Source organism: Geotrypetes seraphini, chromosome 9 (assembly GCF_902459505.1).
Source record: "Geotrypetes seraphini chromosome 9, aGeoSer1.1, whole genome shotgun sequence".
Taxonomy (NCBI): domain Eukaryota; kingdom Metazoa; phylum Chordata; class Amphibia; order Gymnophiona; family Dermophiidae; genus Geotrypetes; species Geotrypetes seraphini.
Window position 1 is genome coordinate 8,763,983 of NC_047092.1, and position 14,813 is coordinate 8,778,795.

Sequence of the window (14,813 nt, forward strand, 5' to 3'; positions counted from 1 at the left end):
TGTGGTATAAAGATAGCATGATACGACTTTCCCCCCAAATCCTTCTTTTCCATAAAGAAGATTTTATTTTTTTAATTAATGCGTGTTTGAGCTGCCAACAGAATTATCTAAAGAAAAATATACCTAATCTTCCTCCGACCCTGGATTTCTCTCAACAAGGCCCAAACACTTTGCATTTTCTGTCGTCTCAACCCTGGTTTCTGTAGCCGCAGTTACCGGTGCAACTGAAAAGAAACAGGCTAAAACCAAACCTTAGGTCAACAGGATTTAATCTAATTTATTCTCGAAGAAAGGAAAAAAAAAATATGAAACAAAAAGCAGTTCTTTTCACTAGCTGTAAATAAATTTATACAACCATTCAGTCTGTACAATAGGATGGACGGATGACATGACATCTTCTTTATTCTTGGAGGTTTGAATTATACATAGAAACAACAATTACAGGAACTCGTTCACAATGCATTTGGGCCCGGAAAATGGCTATCTGCAAATCCTATTGGCAATATCCATGCGTTAACTCTGATTGCCTGGAACTGACAGGACTTCCCACGCAGAGGCCCTGCAGTCTAGCTGAATGACCCGCCTACAGCTTTCGATGCGTCAAATAACTTCCTCCAGCAAAGGAAAGAGAAGTGGGATTTTGTCCGTTCAGCCACTGGAAGCCCTATGTCTTCCGAGGCTTTGAGTTCGCCCTATGTCCGTTAGATTTCCTTAAAGTTCTTCACGTCCATTTTTTACAAAGCACGGAGGCAATACAGTGTTCTTCAAATGTACAGGATTTCTTACATAATTATATGCAGCGATCAGCTTTTATTTTTTTTTTTTCACAGCACTAGAGACCCCTGTTAAATAGGGAATGAGAGTCTGAATGGCTTTATTCACAAATGGGATCCGGATTCAGTGTCTGAGAATATGTTGATGCCACTGCGAGCTCCTTGGTAAAGTGACAGAAACATCTCTTTGCTTCAAGCCTTTGATGAACATTTCAAATTTTTTTAGACTTTACAATATCGCTCCTGCAAAAATGCAAGTATTAAAAAAAAAAAAAAAAAAAAAATCTCATTTTGAGACCTGCAAAGCATTTGGGGGTGTCTAACCCATAGCAGTGACCATGCTGGATGGATGGTGAGGTCCAAATGAAAGACCGGATGGCGGGTGCATCGGCGTCGGTGTGGTCAGCATGTGGCCAGAGTGGCTGAACGGTGAAAGGTGAGTGAGGGAGGTCATGTGCCTGGAGAGGGCCGCCGGGCTGAAGGAGCTGCTCTTGGGATAGTCTTCCGGGCTCTCGTGCATCCGTTTGCACTTTTTCGATTTGCTAGACATTTTCCGGTTTCTGGTCTGGATGCCTTCTTTCTTCATGGTCAGGGGTCTGTTAATCTAAACAAAAAGCGATTATTTGTGTGTGTTTCTCTATCTGTGCAGCCAAGCCAAGTATTTCAGAACATTTCACAGAGACCTGGGTAGACCAGTGGCGGATCAGCCAGTTGTCAAGCATTGGTTGATCAGGGGAAACTCATAACCGTGAAAGGAATTACATATTTTCCTTAGCCGACTTACTAATACGAATCATGACTATAGTTAGCCCACTTATTTGGGGGGGGGGGTTGAGGAAATCATATTGACAGTGGACGAGGGGGAGACCAATTCAGCACTCGCTCCCACAATATTGGAGGGGGGGTGCCACCCTCTATGCCCTCCCTCAACTGCACCGATGGAAAGTACAGTGGATAGTAAACCCCCGCGAATTCGCAGTTCACGAATCGCAGACTCAAGTCATTCGTGGTATTTTCTGACCGCCTCTTCCGGGAACTAAAGTCAGGTCACACCAATCAGGAGCTGCTCTGACGCGCCTGATAGCGTGTCAAAGCAGCTCCTGATTGGTGTAGCCTGACTTTAGTTCCTGGAAGAGGCGGTCAGAAAATACTAAGAACGATCCCGCAGGACATCAGCCTGTTTTTTCAGCACCCGCCTCCGCCGCCGCCCCTGCAGCCCTCTCCCGCCTCCAATCCGCACTTGCGGTTTTTCAAAATTCACTGGTGCTCCTGGAACGGAACCCCCGCGAATTTCAGGGAAGTAACGTATGGTGCAATAGACATGAGTAAGAACATAAGAACTTCATTCCATTAGCAACCTCCACTGTAGATGATGGTAGACACCGGCTTAGTAGGGGGGGGGATGACAGATTACCCCAGGCGCCATCTTTCTGCCCCCCATGCCACGCTTACGCACTTCCTCCCCTGCCCCCCTTACCTCTTTAAAATCTTCACCAATGCGAGCAACTAGTCTAGTCTGCCTGGCTCCCTCTGAAATCACTTCCAGGTCACGGGGTCAGATTAGAGAAGCTGCTCACGCTGGCAAAGATTTAAAGAGGAATGGAGTGGGAAGGGAGGTATGAATGTGGCATGGGGGTGCGGAAGGAGCGGAGGTCGGGCATAGCGGAGGGTGCCACCGCCCCGGGCGCCTCTCACCCTCGCTATGCCACTGATGGTAGATAAAGCCCAATCGGCTCGGCCAGTCTGCTTAGTTGAAACTTTTCCCCCTCTGGACATATAAATCGCCACACTTAACCCCACTCCAGTTCCCCACCTCCCCCACGGGGTCATTTCCCCTAAGGTCTTTGGCGATCAATTTACCTGAGCATCAGAAGGGAAAAGCATTTCAGTTTGAAATCATATTCAGTTTTCCCTTCCAGTTCTACAAGGACAGTCGCACTGCCCAACTTTCTTTTGGATAAAGCGTTGTGGTTGCCCTTTTGATTCGCATTAAAGGCAGCAAATAAACACAAAGTGATGCCTTTTTTATTGCTCTAACTCAATACGAGGTCCTTTCACTAAGGTGCGCTAACGAATTTACTGCATGGTAAACGCCACACCGCCCGTTCTATATCTGCAGACCGTTTGGCACTTAACGGACGCTAAATCCATCAGCACAACATAGTGAAAGAAAGCCTACATTTTTTGAGAAACATTCAAAGGCAAAACCTTCTTCCTCCGTTGAAGTACGAGCAAAAGATGACAAATAGCGAAAGGCAGAAGGTTCTGCCTTCAAGAACGTATCAAACAATGTATTCAGTTAGTCAAATAAAAAAAAGATATCATCTTATTTTCCCTTCATTACCAATTTCATGTCGGAATCATTCAAGGAATGCCTATAAAGGATGCCCAGGGGGAGCAGCACTGGGATTTGATCTCACAACCTCTGGGTGCAGAGACAGCAGCTCTACCCGTGAGCCACAGCCTTTCCCCAGACACTTCATTCACCCAAGCAACAACTCTTCATTAAAGGGTTACAATGCAACCAATGTTTTATCTTTCATTGGCTTTTTTTTTTTTTTAATAATCTAACTGAGAGAAGCAGGCAGGTTTCTATTAACAGTAATAAGTATTTGTGAAAAAAAACCAGACATGAATTATGAGAATACTCAATCTGTGAGAGATACAGAGCCATATATAGAAACATGATGGCAGTGAAAGGCCAAATGGCCCATCCAGTCTGCCCATCTACAACATCCACTATCTCCTCCTCTCCCTATTGGCTAAGGCTCTTAGCATTTGCATCTCCTCTTCCTATTGGCTAAGGTCTTTACGCCTGCATTGTGAGGTCACAGAACTTTATGATTATAGAAACATAGAAACATGACGGCAGATAAAGGCCAAATGGCCCTTCCAATCTGCCCATCCGCAGTAACCAATCTGCCTATGCCACGCCTTCTTTGATCCAGACACAGTCTCTGTCTCCACCACCTCTTCCGGGAGACTGTTCCACGCAGTTACTCCAGAGCCTCTCACCTCTTAACTTCATCCTATGCCCTCTCATTGCAGAGTTTCCTTTCAAATTAAATAGACTCAACTCATGCACATTTATAATATGTAGGTATTTAAACGACTATCATATCTCCCCTCTCCCACCTTTCCTCCAAAGTATACAGATTGAGATCTTTAAGTCTGTCTCCTTATCACGAAGACTACACACCATTTTAGTAGCCTTCCTCTGGACCGACTCCATTCTTTTTATATCTTTTTGAAGATGCAGCCTCCAGACTGCAAACGAGGTCTCACCAGTCTTAAACAGGGGCATCAATACCTCCTTTTTCCTACTGGCCATACCTCTCCCTATGTAACCTAGCATCCTACTTTTCATGACAAGAAATTTTCTTGAATCTAAGGATCTCCCTTAAGTCACATTCAGGGGAATTCTGTCCAGGTCACCCAATGTTAGGCGCCAGGATGATCTGTGCTATTCTATAAAGTGCATTTCTAAAATGCTAATTCCCTATAGTTCCACACGCGCACTCAGATCATCTTCCCAAAACTTATTAGTTGTTCCATCTTTAAAAATTATAGGCACTCGTAGATTAGATGTTTTCGGTCGTGGGCCCCCAATGGTGGAATTCATTGCTCCAATACATAAAAATTGAAAAAGACATTCCCTCTTTTAAGAAATCTTTGAAAACATTTCTTTTTAAAAAGATTTTTAATACATAAAAATTTTTTTTCTTCTTTTATAAATAAAAATTTTTCGTTTCAAGAATTTTACTACCTCCTTAATGTTTTACCCTTAAATGTTTTTCTTATTATAAGATATGTAACTTTAACCCTCCTTCCCTTCCAATTGTTGTTGGTCTTGTCTATTATCTAGTGTTTATATATTTATTGTATGTTTTTATCTTAACTAATTGTATTTTTATGTACATCGCTTTGTATAAAGATATAGCGATTCATCAAATATTTAATAAACCTTGAAACCTTGAAATGGACTCAGCACGCATTTTGTACCTAACTTTGGTCATGAGCACTTGCGCCTGTCAAAGGCTGCTGTAAATGCTCATAATGGAAGTTAGGAGCACAAATGCGGACATTCTATAATATCACACCTAAATTCTGTGACCTGCTCATGCCCCTCCCCTTTGCTGTTGCCTGCCATGAAAATTAGATATGCTTGTTATCGAATAGGGTATAGGGCACATCCATGCATAGCTCCTAATGACTGCCAATGAAGTGTTTGTCAACGCTAATTATTGATTACTGTCACCAATAAGCTAATTACTTTCTGTGCGGATCCAAAATTGAAGGCCTAACTTTGGGCAATCTGTACAGAATTAAGAACATAAGAATCGCCATACTGGGTCAGACCAATGGTCCATCAAGCCCAGTAGCCCGTTCTCAAGGTGGCCTTCCAGGTCCCTAGTACCTGGCCAAAGCCCAAAAAGTAGCAACATTCCACATAGAATCCAAAAGAACAGCAAGATTCCGGAACCTCAAGGAGTAGCAACATGCCATACCGAATCCCAAAGAATAGCAAGATTCCAGAATCCCAGAGAGTAACAACATTCTAGAATCTCAAAGAGTGGCTACATTCCTTACAGAATCCCAAAGAACAGCAAGATTCCAGAACCCCAAAGAGTAGCAACATGCCATACCGAATCCCAAAGAACAGGAAGATTCCGGAATCTCAGAGAGTAACAAGATTCTAGAATCCCATAGAGTAGCAAGATTCCGGAATCCCCCATAGTAGGAACATTCCATGCTACCGATCCAGGGCAAGCAGTGGCTCCCCCATGTCTTTCTCAATAACAGACTATGGACTTTTCTTCCCATTAGATGCTTGTCTTATTTATTCTGTTCTTAAAAAGAGCTTCCACCATATTGTCTAGCACCAGTACCAGGTCTGTAGTTCCCTGGATCATCCCTGCATCCATTTTTGTGGTAATTGACATTATATGGCTACTCACCAGTTCGGTTCTCTGCTATAGCATAAGACTTTACAGAGAGTGGCGTAGTAAGGGGGGGTGAGGGGGTGGTCCGCCCCGGGCGCCATATTGGTGGGGTACTGGCACCCCTCCTCATCTCCATCCCCGCCTCTTCCCACTCTTCCCCTCGCCACGCGCTCACCCCCCCTTCCCTTCCCCCGTTACCTCTAGTTGTTCACTGCCGCGAGCAACAACTTTAATGTACTCCTCGCGAACGCATCGTCTCTCCCCCTGACATCACTTCTGGGAGACGCGCATAGGAAACGACGTGGCCGCCAGGAGCACGTTGAAGCTCTTGTTGCTTGCAGCGGTGAACAAGTAGAGGTGTGGGGGAAGGGAAGGGAGGGGGGATCAGAGAAGGGAGCAGGGGAGGCGGGGATGAGGGCGGGAGAAGGGCATCCTCCCTGCCCCCCTGCCCCACATGCGCCTTCCCTTCCCCAGTACCTCTTTAACTTTCCCAGAATGAGCAGCATCACCAATTTGCTGCCCTCCCTCTGATGTCACTTCCTAGGCACGGGACCAGGTTTGAGTTGGAGGTACCGAGGGGGGTGAGAGGAGGCTGAAGGCACGCGGCAGGGGGAAGAGTAGGAAGGAGCAGGAGGCAAAGGACAGGTGAGATTGCCCTGCCATCCCTTACTTATGCCACTGGGTCTTGGGCAGGGGTGGGCAAACTTTTTTACTCGTGAGACACAATGGGTTCTTAAATTTGGCAGAGGGGTCGGACCAAGGTCTCTCCCTCCATCCCTCCCATTCCCCTGTGCAGCAGAACCATTGCCCAGTTTCCATCCTTCCCTCCCTCCCTTCCTCCCATCCCTTCAGAAGCAGAACCCTTGAGCACCCGCCTCTGCCGCACAGCCGAACCCCTGCTGACCCTCCATCCTTCCCTCCCATCCAAACCCTGCCGACCACGAGCCCTACATACCTCCCTCCGGAGCAGCGTCGGGCCGGCAGCACTCTAAACAGGCTGCTTCGTGGCCTTCTCTCGTTGAGGCCTTCCGTGTGCCGCGTTACTGATGACATCATCAGTGATGCGGCAGAGGGAATTCCCTGACGAGAGAAGGCCACAAAGCAGCCTGTTTAGAGTGTTGCCGGCCCGACGCTGCTCTGGAGGGAGGTATGTAGAGCTCACGGTCAGCAGGGTTCAGCTAGTCGGCAGGGCGTAGTTTGGTCATGGCTGGTTAAGTGCTACTAAATTTCCCCCTAGTAGCCCTGGGCAAACCATTTAAATGACTAGGAACCCCTCCTGCTGTTTAAATGGCTTTGAATATCAGGCCGTATCCCCAAAATTCTGGATATGGCACCTTATACTGTGCATGCAAATCAGTGCGCACATGTAATTGTTTTACTGATAATTGGCAATCAACACCTCATAAACTGGTTCTAATTGGCACTAATTAAAAGTTACACGCACACCTAGTTCTATCTTATATTTTTACTGTTACTCGCTTAGTATGTAATAAGTGATTTATCAAATTTAAATAAACTTGAAACTTGAAACACCTTGATACGTTCTTTAAAGTGGTGGACGCCAGTTCTAGTGCATGAACTGGGTGCTTGGCCGGGGGGGAACCTGGGCAGATCGTGGGGGTTCCTAAAAGTTCTGCACTTAGTTACAGAATAGGCCCGATGCGCGTACAAGTTAGGCTCGGGGGTTTAGGACTGCTTTTCCTGGCGCTTAACCCCAATTGTGCATACTTTTTATAGAATCACGCTAGGCTCTGTTCTAGGTAGAAGCTTCAGTCCTTAAAGGCCTCGCTTTTCCTACAAGGGATCATAGCAGAAACCGTTCAAATTGTTCAGCCCCCACAGTTACATTTTCATCTCCAAAATGACCGACAATCTCTTCTAACCTAATCTAAAGCTACTTTTCCTTATATTTGATAATGTTGCCAGTTCAGAAACGGAACTCACTTTTTACTGAAAAATACTGGAGGCTCAAACGTCTAGACCAGGGGTGCCCACACTTTTTTGGCTTGCGAGCTACTTTTAAAATGGCCAAGTCAAAATGATCTACCAACAATAAAATTTTTAAAAAACACAAATCGCACTGTACGCAGAGAAAATGTTAATTATCATTTACATTCGGGGGGTTTTTCAAACAGGTCAAGGCAGATGACTTTAAAATATGCAATGTCACCTCAGGAACAACTATACAAAAATAGACAAATAACCCCCCTCCTCTTTTACTAAACCGCTATAGCGATTTTTAGCGCAGGGAGCTGCGCTGAATGCCCCTCGCAGCTCCTGATGCGCATAGGCTTCCTGTGCTAAAAACCACTATCTCGGTTTAGTAAAAGGGAGCCCTAGTGCAAAATATAGACAGAAGATATAAATTCAGACACATTTTGATCACTAAATTGAAAATAAAATCATTTTTCCTACCTTTTTGTCGAGTGATTTCATGAGTCTCTGGCTGCACTTCTTTCTTCTGTAAAACTACTATTTCTTTCTTTCTTTCTGGCCTCCCCCCTCCTTTTCTTTATGTCTTTCTTTCTCTCTCCCTATGCCCCCTCTTTATTTCTGTCTTTCTCTCTCCCCCTGCCCCCCCCCCCAAGCCTTCACGCCGATTTCTCCCTGCCTCCCCGAGCCAGACCTGGCGCGTACAAGCGCCGGACCCACAAGCCTTCACCAGGCAGCAATTGGCTGGCCCAGAACTTCCTCTCCTCTGCGATCGACCATTCGGGCACCCCTGGTCTAGACCCAAGCTTACTGTTTACAGACAGTACTGAAATAGCAACCACAGGAACCAAGTTTCAGAATGACGTAGGTGCTAAACTCAGTATGAATTATCCTTCCCTGAACACCGTGAAAGAATTTGTTCCATATTCAGAGTGCTCCAGCACCCACAGAGCTGGTACCAACGATAGCTTGGTACATGAAGACAGATAAAACGAAACTGGCCCATCTAGTCTGTCCAGGAAACTGTTAACGGTTGTAGCTGCCACTCTTTATGTTAAAAAAAAAAAAGGGATTAAAATAAATAGTAGATGGTTTTCACACAACTCTTTCTGTGAAAAATCTTTCACTCTTCACCAGTATCTCGCAAACTGTCCGGAGCCGCGGGTCGCAGGTGGAGGGAACCAGGAAGTGAGCGGACGTCAACGTGAAGATGTCGCGTGCCATCTTCGAGTTGACTTCTGCGCATGCGCGAAGACCCTGCAGACAGGCTCTGAGCTACCAGTGAAGGGGGGGGGGGGGGTTGCTCAACAGGAGAGGTGCGGAGAGGCTCATTCTGTAGGCGGTCAACTGGGGCCGGCGACTCGTGTGACACCAGCAATCTTGCCATGGCACACTATTAGTTTGCGATTCACTGCCCCAGACAGTCAGGAGTCAGAGCCCAACACGGCACAGAAGTTTTAATAACTGCAACGAGACTGCCGATACAATATGATGTTTGTGAAGATAGGCGCAAACCTCACTCAGGAGGGCAGTTATCAAAGCTGGTTTTAAGAAAGGTGTGGACAAGTTCCTGGAGGGAAAGTCCATAGTTGGTTTTTGAGACAGACATGGGGGAACATTCCATACAGAATCCCGAAGAATAGCAAGATTCCAGAACCCCCAAACAGTAACAAGATTCTAGAACCCCAAAGAGTAACAACATTCCATGCTACCAATCCAAGGCAAGCAGTGGCTTCCCCCATGTCTGTCTCAATAACCGACTATGGACTTTCCCTCCAGGAACTTGTCCACACCTTTCTTAAAAGTTTTGATAACTGCCCTCCTGAGTGAGGTTTACGCCTATCTTCACAAACATCGTATTGTATCAGCAGTCTCGTTAGTTCGAAGTGCTGCCTTCAGTCTCATAAACCATCATCTTCTGCTTCAAAGTTTACAATCACTCGAACTGTCAGGAACAGTGCTAGCCTGGTTTGAATCTTTTCTCACTAACAGGGCCTTCAAAGAGAGCCCCTTCCTCTCTTTCAGTCACCTGACTACCAATTAAGCCAGTGTACCACGGCACGCTGGGAAGGAGGAGTGGCACCAGCACCGACCGATTGCCTCACAGCGAGCGGCACGTCCTGTAGGCAATCGGCGGGCGATAGTGCCTCTCCTTCTCTCCGGCCCTCTTCCCTGCTGGCATCCCCCCCACTGACGTTGACGTGATGACATCACGCATGTGCGTGGCATCATCACGGTGATGTCCACGCGCTTCCGGATCCCTCGAGCCGCGGCCACTACCTTCAGTGTGCCGCAGGTCGAGAAAGTCTGCGGGACACTGAATTAAACTGTGTCGTACCAGAAGGCTCCATTCTCCCAACTCTCCCGTTCAGCCTTTTCTTAAGTCCCTTCGCTTCACTAATCCAAGCGCAAGGAATTTCAGCTCATTTTTATGCAGACGACATGCTCTTCCCAATGAATCCTGAAACCCCATCGATGGCCCCCTTGCAAACCTGTCTAGACTTGGTCACAAAACAGACTTGGACTAAAGCAAAAACAGTCACTTGTTGGCTCACAGGCCCCTCCCCAAACCTCTTGACCCTCTTCCTCTTAGATCAATCCAGCTGACAGTTTCCAATACCTGGGGGTAATCCTGGACTTCTAACTATCCTTTCTTCCCCAAATTTCAGCCCTGACCAAGGTGAGTGTTTTTGTCTTTCATAAGAACATAAGCAATGCCTCCGTTGGGTCAGACCTGAGGTCCATCATGCCCAGCAGTCCGCTCACGTGGCAGCCCAACAGGTCCAGGACCTGTGCAGTAATCCTCTATCTATACCCCTCTATCCCCTTTTCCAGTAGGAAATTGTCCAATCCTTTCTTGAACCCCAGTACCGTACTCTGCCCTATTACGTCCTCTGGAAGCTCATTCCAGGTGTCCACCACTCATTGGGTAAAGAAGAACTTCCTAGCATTCGTTTTGAATCTGTCCCCTTTCAACTTTTCCAAATGCCCTCTTGTTCTTTTATTATTCAAAAGTTTGAAGAATCTGTCCCTCTCTACTCTCTTTATGCCCTTCATGATCTTGTAAGTCTCAATCATATCCCCTCTATGTCTCCTCTTCTCCAGGGAAAAGAGACCTAGTTTCTCCAATCTTTCTCTCTCTCTCCCTTTCTCTCTCTCTCTTTATATCTCTCTCTCTATTTCTGTCTCTCTCCCTTTCTCTCTCTCTTTCTTTCAAGCTCTCTCTCTCTCTGTCTTTCTAACTCTCTCTCTCTGTCCCTCTCCACTCTCTCTATGCCCTTCATGATCTTGTAAGTCTCTATCATATCCCATAGTAACATAGTAGATGACGGCAGATAAAGACCCGAATGGTCCATCCAGTCTGTCCAACCTGATTCAATTTAAATTTTTTTTTTTTTCTTCTTAGCTATTTCTGGGCAAGAATCCAAAGCTTTACCCGGTACTATGCTTGGGTTCCACCTGCCGAAATCTCTGTTAAGACTTACTCCGGCCCATCTACACCCTCCCAGCCATTGAAGCCCTCCCCTGCCCATCCTCTACCAAACGGCCATACACAGACACAGACCGTGCAAGTCTGCCCAGTACTGGCCTTAGTTCAATTTTTAATATTATTTTCTGATTCTAAATCTTCTGTGTTCATCCCATGCTTCTTTGAACTCAGTCACAGTTTTACTCTCCACCACCTCTCTCGGGAGCGCATTCCAGGCATCCACCACCCTCTCCGTAAAGTAGAATTTCCTAACATTGCCCCTGAATCTACCACCCCTCAACCTCAAATTATGTCCTCTGGTTTTACCATTTTCCTTTCTCTGGAAAAGATTTTGTTCTACGTTAATACCCTTTAAGTATTTGAACGTCTGAATCATATCTCCCCTGTCTCTCCTTTCCTCTAGGGTATACATATTCAGGGCTTCCAGTCTCTCCTCATACATCTTCTGGCGCAAGCCTCCTATCATTTTCATCGCCCTCCTCTGGACCGCCTCAAGTCTTCTTACGTCTTTCGCCAGATACGGTCTCCAAAACTGAACACAATACTCCAAGTGGGGCCTCACCAATGACCTGTACAGGGGCATCAACACCTTCTTCCTTCTACTGACTACGCCTCTCTTTATACAGTCCAGAATCCTTCTGGCAGCAGCCACTGCCTTGTCACACTGTTTTTTCGCCTTTAGATCTTCGGACACTATCACCCCAAGGTCCCTCTCCCCGTCCGTGTATATCAGCTTCTCTCCTCCCAGCATATACGGTTCCTTCCTATTATTAATCCCCAAATGCATTACTCTGCATTTCTTTGCATTGAATTTTAGTTGCCAGGCATTAGACCATTCCTCTAACTTTTGCAGATCCTTTTTCATAGTTTCCACTCCCTCTTCGGTGTCTACTCTGTTACAAATCTTGGTATCATCTGCAAAAAGGCACACTTTTCCTTCTAACCCTTCAGCAATGTCACTTACATACATATTGAACAGGATTGGCCCCAGCACCGAACCCTGAGGGACTCCACTAGTCACCTTTCCTTCCTTCGAGCGACTTCCATTAACCACCACCCTCTGGCGTCTGTCCGACAGCCAGTTTCTGACCCAGTTCACCACTTTGGGTCCTAACTTCAGCCCTTCAAGTTTGTTCAAAAGCCTCCTATGAGGAACTGTATCAAAGGCTTTGCTGAAATCCAAGTAAATTACATCTAGCATATGTCCTCGATCCAGCTCTCTGGTTACCCAATCAAAAAATTCAATCAGGTTCGTTTGGCACGATTTACCTTTTCGTCTGGCACGATCCCCTCTATGTCTCCTCTTTTCCAGGGAAAAGAGACCCAGTTTCTCCAATCTTTCTCTCTCTCTCCCTTTCTCTCTCTCTCTTTATCTCTCTCTCTCTTTCTCTCTCTATTTCTGTCTCTCTCCCTTTCTCTCTCTCTCTTTATATATCTCTCTCTTTCTCTCTCTGTCTATTTCTGTCTCTCTCCCTTTCTCTCTCTCTTTCTTTCAAGCTCTCTCTCTCTCTGTCTTTCTATCTCTCTCTCTCTCTCTGTCCCTCTCCACTCTCTCTATGCCCTTCATGATCTTGTAAGTCTCTATCATATCCCCTCTAAGTCTCCTCTTCTCCAGGGAAAAGAGACCCAGTTTCTCCAATCTTTCTCTCTCTCTCTCTCTCCCTTTCTCTCTCTGTCTTTATATCTCTCTCTCTTTCTCTCTCTATTTCTGTCTCTCTCCCTTTCTCTCTCTCTTTCTTTCAAGCTCTCTCTCTCTCTGTCTTTCTAACTCTCTCTCTCTCTGTCCCTCTCCACTCTCTCTATGCCCTTCATGATCTTGTAAGTCTCTATCATATCCCCTCTAAGTCTCCTCTTCTCCAGGGAAAAGAGACCCAGTTTCTCCAATCTCTCCGCGTATGAAAGGTTTTCCATCCCTTTTATCAGACGCGTCGCTCTCCTCTGAACCCTCTCGAGTAACGCCACGAACACTTATCATTCTTTGTTTCAAAACTGGATCACTGTAACATCATTTACATGGATCTCCCAGATCCCACAATAAAAAGATTGCAAACTCTCCCAAATGTGGCCGTTAGACTTCTTTGTAAAGCTGGTAGGTATGACAGTCTTCTAAAACCTCACCATTGGCTTCCAGTTAAACAAAGAATCACTTATAAAACTTTCCTGATGACTTACAAAGCCTATCAATTCACGTCCTCAGACTAGAGAATGACACGGGGGCCGTTTACCGCGGCAAACCGTGGTCACCACAGTAAATCCGCAGTAATGGGGATATTTGCAACTGGTTTACCGCAGGAATGGGGGACAAGACCTTTCACCGCCCCGTGGAAGCGGTGAAAAGTCTTGCTCCTGTGGTAAAAAAAAATTGCGCCCACATCAGACTCGGCATCTCCTCCCCAGCTCCTCTTGCGCCTATTTTACCTTCAGGAGCCAGCCATGCCACGATGAAGACAGAAGGAACCCAAAACCAAAGCCTGAGACCTAACTAGGGTTACCAGACGTCCGAATTGCCCCAGGGGTCCGGACAGCTTTTCAAAAACCCGACACTTTGTCCTGGTTTTGAAAAGCCTCCTCAAAATCGCTCCGGGTAGGGAAGAAGTCCGCGCCTGTGCAGATGCCACGCGTCCATACGCAAGCCACACATGCGCATGATGTCATCGTGTGGCAGCTACACATGCACGGACTTTCTCCCTGTCTGACAAGAGAGGGCAGTGGGGGCGGGGCTAGGGTGTGGGGGCAGGATTAGGGCATTACAGGGCAGGGCTGGGCGGGCCTGGGGGTGGAAAATCTGGCAACCCTATGCCTAATCCTACCTGGACCACGACAAGTACATCTTGAGTCTACTTCTCACAAAGCAGGCCCATCTACTTGGAAAACTTCCCCCTTCTATCTGTAAGATCCCTTCCCCCTTAAGGAATTTAAGTAGCCCTCAAGACACGCCTATTCACGCCAGCCTTCCCACCTGCTTAGTTTCAAGTTTATTCGGATTTTATATACCGCCTATCAAGGTTATCTAAGCGGAAGAGGTAGAAACGTATTTGGACATCGATTAGCCCGCCTACTCCATAGGGCTTTAAACTAGGTAAGTTGGGGGAGGGTACATACTTATATCCCAGAGCAGTAAGGAACCACCCTGAGGAGGCAAGTGGCAATCACACTACAAAGTCTAAGGTAAGTACCAAGGATACCCACAACATTTCAGGGAGAAAGATAACTGATAATTTAGGAGCCACACTAACTCACAAGGGAATCTCTTCACAGATATGGAGGGCTATGTATGTTAATGCACACAGCTTGGGAAATAAAATTTTAGAATTAGAGACTGAGATAACAAATGCCGATCTTGACGTGATAGCAATATCCGAAACCTGGTTCACGGAATCGCATGGGTGGGATATGGTTATACCAGGGTACAACCTACTTCGTTGCGACCGAGTGGGTAAATTGGGAGGAGGAGTAGCGCTATACACTAAGGAAAGCATCAAAACCACCAGAATCACAGATATTAGATACACCGGGGAATCCCTCTGGGTGAACCTGGCCAGAGGGAAAGAAAAATGCCTATACCTTGGTGTGATATATAGACCTCCCAGGCAACAGGAGGACAAAGACATGGAATTAATTGAGGACATAGAGAACATCACGCTGCGCGGGGACTTAGTAATGCTAGGAGACTTC

At 46.3% G+C, this 14,813-nt stretch overlaps 1 protein-coding gene across 5 annotated transcripts in view; it reads right to left on the bottom strand.

Moving 5' to 3' along the window:
- Positions 1 to 752: 752 nt before the first annotated feature.
- Positions 753 to 14,813, bottom strand: part of GATA3 (GATA binding protein 3) — an 82,178-nt gene continuing 68,117 nt past the window's right edge. For 4 of the 5 annotated variants that reach the window (XM_033959710.1, XM_033959711.1, XM_033959708.1 and 1 more), the window contains one exon: positions 753 to 1,377. In XM_033959710.1, the coding sequence (XP_033815601.1) occupies positions 1,093 to 1,377 (285 nt within the window). In that variant the 3' untranslated portion in view covers positions 753 to 1,092. The remainder of the gene's footprint in view (positions 1,378 to 14,813) is intronic. The other variant, XM_033959712.1, reaches the window with a different exon arrangement.